The sequence below is a fragment of the Mytilus californianus genome, unplaced genomic scaffold (genome assembly GCF_021869535.1).
Source record: "Mytilus californianus isolate M0D057914Y unplaced genomic scaffold, xbMytCali1.0.p SCAF_10, whole genome shotgun sequence".
NCBI lineage: Eukaryota > Metazoa > Mollusca > Bivalvia > Mytilida > Mytilidae > Mytilus > Mytilus californianus.
Window position 1 is genome coordinate 69563976 of NW_026262582.1, and position 9009 is coordinate 69572984.

At 32.7% G+C, this 9009-nt stretch overlaps 1 protein-coding gene across 1 annotated transcript in view; it reads right to left on the reverse strand.

Moving 5' to 3' along the window:
- LOC127719150 (cell migration-inducing and hyaluronan-binding protein-like) overlaps positions 1-6999 on the reverse strand; it is a 49188-nt gene extending 42189 nt beyond the window's left edge. The window contains exons 1-2 of the mRNA XM_052225173.1: positions 6876-6999; positions 1932-2151 (exon numbers count right to left, since the gene is read on the reverse strand). Of these exons, the coding sequence (XP_052081133.1) occupies positions 1932-2151; positions 6876-6995 (340 nt within the window). The 5' untranslated portion in view covers positions 6996-6999. The remainder of the gene's footprint in view (positions 1-1931; positions 2152-6875) is intronic.
- Between the last annotated feature and the right edge of the window lie 2010 nt (positions 7000-9009).

Consider the following 9009-nt stretch of genomic DNA (forward strand, 5'->3'; position numbering starts at 1 on the left):
TAGCTAAATATGTTTAAATATACACAAAACGTTCAGAGTATATAATATATCAACAGATGAAGTATTCACTGGAAAAAGTAAAATCTACGGAAACGTCGCCATCTACAAAAAGTCAACTTTTAAAAATGAGCAATCAAAATATATTACAGGCATCCATTTCTTAAATAATGAATAGTTAGCCTTGACTTTTGTCAAATTGTTCTCAAAATATTTCTATTTTTTTTAGCTATATGAAAAGAAATATGGTGTTATGGGGGAAAATATTTTACCCTGTATCGTAGAAAAAAAACAAGGAGTCTGAACATCTGATGAAAATTCCTAAACCTGACCTAAGTACATCCTTAATTTGTGCAAGTGCAAATAAAGCAAACAAATTGTTTGTGTCCTTTTTATTTGAACAATAGTTGGCTGACTTTAAGATGAACTTGGTTATCAAGTAATCAGAAAAGGAACTTACAATTGTAGTCTACAGTCACGGTACATTCTCAAAAGATTTTTGACATTTTAATTCTTTACTTTTTTATAAAGACACTCTCCAAAAAATTTCATTACAATACAAAAATCAGCTTTTCAATGTTCATTAAATGATTAATTGATTGTTGGTGTTTTATGCCACTTTCAGCACTAATGGCTATATCGCGGCAACAAGTTTTTATTAGTGCCCGATTGCCCGGAGAGAACCACCGACCTTTGGTAGGAAAACTGGCAAACCTAGTTAATTAAGATAGGAGTCGAACGCACCTGTCACATGCGGGGTTCTCACAACCTCAGTGTTGACAGGCTAGTGATACATTAGATGAAGTACTTAAACCATCCAGCCACCAAGGCCAAAACAAATATACTAAGTAGATAAATACCATTTATTTCAATAGAACGAACTCAATAACCAACATTTATCTTCCTGGGGGTCCATAAAATAAAGTAAAGCGTACATAAAATATCAAATATAAGTTTAATTAAAGTACATTATATACTCTCATAAATACACACCCATGTCATCATTAACATCAAAGACAACTTCTTAAAAGGATATGTTTATAATTCATCCTTAAAAAAGGTAATTTAAGGTAATTTAAAGAATATAACGGTCTTTTTAACATTTCAATCATTATACTTCTAGCAGGTAAATAAAACCTTTTAGCCGTTATAAAACATGATGAAACTTATTATTTTGGCTAAAAGGTTTATTTATCGGTTAAAGGTGAATATTTAAGAGAGCTAATTTAGATGGTTCTTGGTCGTTCTCTTTGGAGTAAGAGGTCGTTAAGTCATCGTCGAAGTGCTTTCAATTGTTTTCAAAATGAAAAATAGCAATAATAACACTGCTCTTTATCTTGGGATATACTGGTTCGCTGTCCTTTGTCTGTTTGGCTCTAACAACAAGGGTGATTCATATACCAGTATGTTGCATGGGAGAGAACCTACATCTTGGAACTGCTTGTGTAGTGACTGAAATACTCTTTTTCAGCCTACATATACTATTTCATCCTGCAATAAGCCAACTATTGTACAAATGACAGGTACACAAATATTTTTTTGGTTTATTTGTACTTGTACAAATAAAGTCTCCTGTTACCCGCTCCCATGTTGAGCAAGCGGTAATGTGGACTTTTATTTTTGCGTAACTGTTCATTTTGGGGTCTTCTTCGCGGTCCGCGTTTAAACAATATCGATTTCTTTGAAAAATTAGAAACAATGATTTGGATTTTGACAACTAAAGTTTCAAGTGTCGGGTGTAAATTGCAGGATAAGAACAATATATGTACATTGTCGGAAAATATAAAATGTATTTGTACTCGCTACGAAACAGGAGAAAAGCTCGACGAGCCTCGCTTTTCGTGTATATTAATGTGTACGTGAAGCGACGTGAAGACCCCCCCCCCCCCCCCCCTTAACCCAACCCAACCCAACCCAACCCATTATTTGCTTACCTAGAAACGTGATGTGAGTGTTTGTCTGAAATGGACAATCCTCTGCTCCGATATGTAACCCTCCGTCAACTTGGACCCAATGTATCTTCAGGTGGACCACAGTGTTTGGGTCCCAAACTAATTTACCAGTAGCTGTGATGACTATGGAGTATAATGTTGGTGGCTGTTCGTCTAGTAGTATTGGTTGTGTGATTGTCAGGTTGTCATTTTCAGCTGGAGGCTACAGTAAAAAATAAATATATGATATGAATGAGGTTTATAGAAAAGAGGTTAATGAGTCATGGATGACCCAGAAAAATGGGCCCAAAAAAAATATGGAATGGGGAAAAATGGGCCTAAAATATATGGAATAGAGAATAATGGGTAAAAAATATGAATAATGGTAAACATGACCTAATGATTTAAAGAATACAGAAATGAAGAACACACATCAAGACCATCATGTATATATCTCTCAATCAGGAGTAAGATTATTAGAAATATCAAAAATGTACTAAAATGTGAGTCAAACAATTAAAGATCATGGAAACTTGAACGGTCAAGCTATTTCTTTTAACTGGAGAGTGGCGGAAGAATAAACCTGCACGTGCTGAATTGTAATCAGAAAATGAACATCCAGTGTTATTTTTAAACGCTTTGTATATAACTTAGAACTGATTGTTTTTCCTAGACAAAATGAACGAACATTTAAACCGTGAATTCTGGATAAAAAATACTTCAAGAAATATTTGCTGAATATGGCCTTTTAAATATATTTTAACACGGCTATTTAAATTACACGAACAAATTAAAGAACATAAGTAGTTGTGCTATTGAATTGGTCATCTCTATAGACATCTCTAATAGCTGACGGTCAAAAGGGTAACACAAGATTTAAATCGTTTGAATTTTAAACGTAAGTGTCGAATAATATCACATTAGTGTTTAATTAAACCACTTCAAAATGACAAAAATGAAATTTAATGTCATTATCAAATATTTATCGAAAGGAAAACAAATGTTTAGATACCAGATTTTCACTGTAAAAATGTTATCGTATTTTCAAAGGGCAATTTATGTACCTGTTTTTTAATCAAATAAGATATATACAATATCTATAAAATTGTTCTTTCTTTTCCACTTTATTTGTACTAGACCAACACGACGAGTCAAATTTTTCGACGTGGTAGTTTACACGGTACACAGACAGAAGGAGCACTATTCTGACTAAGAGCCGACCAGTCTTAGCTCTAACTCCTTAATGTAGAGTGTGCTTTAGGGAGAAGCAGCAAATACCAATATCAAGTCTTCGGTGCGACCAGGCCGAGGATCGAATCAACGACCTCCAGCAATCATGGCGCGCACGCAATCATGAGATCACCTAGGCGTTTGGTAATATGGCAATGAAGAACTATACTATACATTAGTTTAAAACGTAAACTTAGTTATTCCTAGAATGATTATTCGGAAATTTGAAAATCACAAAACATAAACAAAAATATAAACTAATTCAATTTCCCAAGTCAGGAGCCTCTGGCCTTTGTTAGTCTTGTATGATTTTTAATTTTAGTTCATTTATATGTTTTGGAGTTTAGTATGATGTCCATTTTCACTGAACTAGTGCACATTGTTGTTTAGGGGCCAGCTGAAGCCCGCCTCCGGGTGCGGGATTTTCTCGCTGTGTTGAAGACCCATTGGTGGCCTTCGGCTGTTTTCTGCTCTTTGGTCGGGTTGTTGTCTCTTTAACACATTCCCCATTTCCATTCTCAATTTTAATTTATATGATATACGTATATACATATAGAATTACGTAATTTTTAAATTCTTTTGATTATATAGTTAGGTAGGCAGAATAAACATGTTTGTTTTTATAAACAAATCCAATATAACACAAATTTTACTTTCGAATATGTTATCAGTGAAAATGAATAAATCGGCAAATTTATAATGTTTTTAATAATCCGCACTAAGCGACTCAACTCGTGTAATCCCTTACATATTTAAAAGAATTTGTAGGAAAAGAGGTTGTACCAAATTGCCCTCAATTCATTTTACACCAGGACCATTGTCATCTTTTTCCAATCGTAACTAAGATTAACTGTAAAACAGCTTCGTATTCGTATTTTCATGGTTATTACTGTAAATTCAGAATTTATTGTGTGCAATCGTTGTTGCGATTTTTGAAGAATGGACAAAAATATAATTATTTTCAGTAAAATGTTGCATACAAATTATCATGCAATAAAAAACCTATTCCGTTGCAATTTTCGCAATAATAAAAAAAAAACATCGCAAAAATTTCTGAATTTACAGTACGCATTATTTATGAACTTTTGACCAACCCATAAAGTTAATGTCTGTTGATATATATATATAAATATATATAGCTTAAAGAAACTGTAATTTTGATAGATTTAAACAATTTTGGGCTATTAATCAAACGATGAAGTTAAGGATAATGTACCCTTTTGTTAATTGTTTCAATGCTAAACATATGGAAATTTTATTAAAAAAACACCCGCAGCCTCACCCCTTGAACTCATATATTTGACAATTCGGTGCTTAATAGATAGAGAACTATTGCATGCAGTGCTAGCAATTATTTCCTTAAAACGAGTATATACTAGATAAATATATTGGTTAAAACAAGTATAAAAATGGACATTGAAGACCTGTTAGTGACCTTCTGCTGTTGTCTGTTCTATGGTCGGGTTGTTGTCTCTTTGACACATTCCCCATTTCCATTCTCAATTTAAGTATTCAAGTACACCTTCTAGTGTGCGCTCGACATTAATGACCCAGCACGAGGTTTTTTGGATTGTAAAGGTTGTTTAAGACTTTTTGTAGACATTACACGCTAGCACGTCATGGACAAACAATTGAGTAAATATGTTTACAATTTTATAACGTAAATCTCTATAATAAAGTCTGTGGGATTTTTGCACACAAAAAATCTTGGCTTCATTTGCCACCAAATGAAATATTTAACAGTATTGCTTTGAACAACGTTTCCCTTTGGTATATGTACAAAATGGCACATCACTTTTATTCTGTATTTTTACTGTTTTGATATTGCAGCACTTTGAAAATTTCGTAATACACAGGCCTACAGAAGGGGTCATAAACCTTAAACAAAATCAAAATTATATCGGCAGTAAAGGTGCGTATTTTCTTTCAAAAACAATGAAAAACAAGCGCACTACGAAAGTTCTACATTGGTAATTTAAGAAAACATTTTTTTTAAACAAATGCTAATAAAATATAAGACAAAATCACAAAGACTAAATGTAAAAAACGGAACGTATCTCCATTCTATATCGTTGTCGGTAAATAAATAAATACCATATCAAAAACTTTTAATATGTGACTACGATGAAAAAATAATATATTTCGACTTTTGAAATTGTATGCAACTGGAACATAACATTAAGCATGATTGAGTTGAATTCGTCACAACTCAGCCGATTCAGTCCCTCCAATCTATACGAACGAGTGTAGTGGATTCACCCGAGGATTGCTGATTGGACTGGTTTAGGTTAACTACCCAAGATTATGGATCAAGTTTGTATGAAAAAGTTATCCAACTCATACCATTTTACTATAAAAAAAATCATGTACGTTCGATTGCTTATAACCTAAACACATATTTATACTGCAATCGTTCTATTTGAGCAGTCAAAATGCGTAGACTATATATGTTTGTGATATACGCTTCAATGACCGTATCGTAATGAAATGTACACACTTCCGCGAGTCGGTCGACATAAACTCATTTCTCCAATTTTATCCTACAAAAGTTATACAAACATGTGTGTTCTTGTTCTTATAATTTGATAAAGTTGTATAATTTTTTATATTCATTTCTGATTGAGGGTCTGGGTGGGAAGGCCTTCATTTCTGTATTCTTTAATTGTCTAGGCCATTTTTCTCTATTCTTTAATTTGTTAGTCTATTATTCTCTTTTCTTTATATTTTACCATTCCATTTTTTTTTTTCTATTCTTTATTTTTTTTTAATCTGTACCTTTTGCCCATTATTCTCTATTCTGGTTTCCCCATCCAGACCCTCCTCTATACTGAAATCTGTCGCGCTCGTTCACACGACTGCATGAACTGCATGTATATTTTGAAACCTTACAAATTTACTCCGTCAAAGTAGGAGGCCTTTTCTAGGGTGAACCGTTAAAAGCAGTTTTGGAAATATTTTTCAAAGCAAAATGATAGCACAAAATGGGTATAAAATTGTTTAGATTGCAACTATGAAGACAACAAAAGTGTATTGGCATGACATAATAAGGATATATATATATACATATATGTATAAGGATTCGGCACGAAACGCAGAAAATGATCGGCTGGCATTTTCCCCTGTTTCAAAGCCTATACTTATAGAGTCAATACACTATTGTTGTCTATATATGTATATATATATATATATAACTACTCTAAATATCAGCACAACAATGTTAAATCTGCAGAAGCAATTTTTTGTTCTTCCCTCGCTGGGATTCGAACTCATGCAATTTGGGATATCGAGACAACACCGCCTGCACTGTGTCCATCGCTCTAGACCACTCGGCCACCTAGACTGAACTAAAAATTCAGCTTTCGGTGACCTAGTGTTACCTTACCTCGTCAGTAGAATCTAGAGTTGTAACACAGTACATGATATATTAGGCATGAAGATGGAATTGATTGCAGAGTTAGCTAAATACCTATCGTAAAGGATCGACACAGAAATAATTATTTTGATAAGTACGTCTAAACAAGTGACAACTCTACGACAGATCAATCCATATACATATATATATATTTACAAAAATTACCGATTATGTTCAATACCGAACTGAATCAAAGGGAAAAAACTTTCATAAATCTAAAATAAAAAATGGAAAATTATTATAATTTTCGTTTAATTGTAAAATGCAAAAAAAAATATTTTATTCTAAATTATAATAATATTTACCGAGCCGCTCCATGTTCCAGCATGATCGCTCCATTTAAGTAAATTTGTATCCGATTCCGGACAGAGTGCTGCACAGACAGCAATAAAAACAATACAGAAAAGGAACTTGAATAGTTCCATTTTGAAAGTGATTTTTCGTTATAATGAATTCGGAAGACTGGGTATCTTTTATATAATAGATGGTCCAGAGGGTCTTCACGGGTTTAACATAAACCTAAGTCTTATTTAATATAAACGTTGAATAATACCACGTAAAATTGTTATTAAGCCTCTTGTGTTTACAACAGATTTGAATTAAATTAAAGTACAAAACATATCAGTTTTTATTTAAATGAAAATAAAATTAATGATAAGTACGCAATCCTTGTTAATACCTAAAAGTTAATTCAATATATCACCGATGGCGATCCATGTATCCGTGTTATAATTAAATTAACCATGTACAAATGTATAAGATTTTCTTTTCTAAACGATTCGTAGTTGACGTAGATGTTTTGATAAATAAATGAGACGTACAAATAATTGTTTAGAAATCGTGATTTTGAAAACTGCTGACCCCCGTCTAATGGTCATTTCAACGATTAAAAAAATAAGATTGTAAAGTTATTTGGGGTTCAATGTCAAAATTGTTTTTGTTTTGTAAAATTTATATTTTTCATTGTCTTTATATTGTATTGTTTATTTTGAAGATTGTTTGATTTGTATATATATGTTGTGTTTGTCACAGATCATGTTTTTGATTTATATGGCAATAAAGTATTTGATTGATTTGATTATAACGTCACAGTGTCCGAATTGCACCGAGTATTGTGTGTGACGGAAATCTGATAGATTTTCTTAAAGACTGAACAATTTGTATTTTTATCATTTGTCATTATGCACGTCTTTCAGCTTAGCTAAATATAATTAAATACACAAAACGGTCAAATAATATACAAAAAGATGGTGGAAAAAAGTAAAACTACGGAAAAGTCCCCATTCGACGAATACGAAAAAGTCGACTTTTAGATATGAACAATTAAAATATGTCACAGACATCCATTTATTGCAAAATGCGTAATAAGCATTATATACTGTCAAATTGTTCTAAACATGTGGAGAAATAAAAATAAAACATCGGTTATTCGAATTTTTGTATATGCGTAGTTAAACATGTGTGCAATTTAGGTACTCCTAATTACAGAATCTTAAAACGTTTGGATGTCGGTTCTAAACCATTTTTCTATGATTCAGTATGGATTCAAAATTTAACAAAAAATAAGTAAATAAAGATTCTCATACAAAATGAACACACAAAGGCAACTTTTGATATTTTTCTTAAATAAATCTGTCAAAATAGCCGGTACAATGTGGGAACCCTCGTGTAAGTTACTTTATTGCGTAATATGGGAAAAAATGCCTCTTTAAGTTTCCCAAACTCTTATCTTTTTATTCATCTAATTTAATTTAGATGGACTTAAGATCGACAGGTGCTCTCTGAGGGGCACGATTGTTTTCTAATAACTTTAACTTACCTTAAGTTAAACAAATTTTAAAAACAAATCATATACCTTTGTTATATACATATGCACCTTCACGGTACTACAATTTGTCGATACCTATATTTTGGCATTGCACACGGTCATGTTTTTCTGTTTGTTAATGACGTCTTTACACTAAATCCATTGGATATATGATTTTTTATTAGTTGTTATTGGCTTTGAACTAGCTGTCAGTAACTGAGAGTACTCTCAGATCTGTACTTATTGTCTTTTTTGTTGTGGGGATGTATAAATACCCTGCCACGTCTGGTCTGTGTTTTTGTTAGTTGTTTTTTCTGCTTTGTATCGATCTGATGAGTTAAGTCTTTTTCAACTGATTTTTATAGTTTGTACTGGTACACCACTGTCCCAGGTTAGGGGAGGGTTTGGCGCGCCTGCAATCATGTTTAATCTTGCCACATTCTGTATGTGCCTGTCCCAAGTCGGGAGCCTGTAATTCAGTGGTTGTCGTTTGTTGTTGAATATCATATTTGCTTTCAGTTCATTGTTTTGCACATAAACCCGACCGTTATTCTCTCGTTTGGATTGTTTTACAATTGTCATTTCGGGGCCTTTCATAGCTGACTATGCGGTATGAGTTTTATTCATTGTTG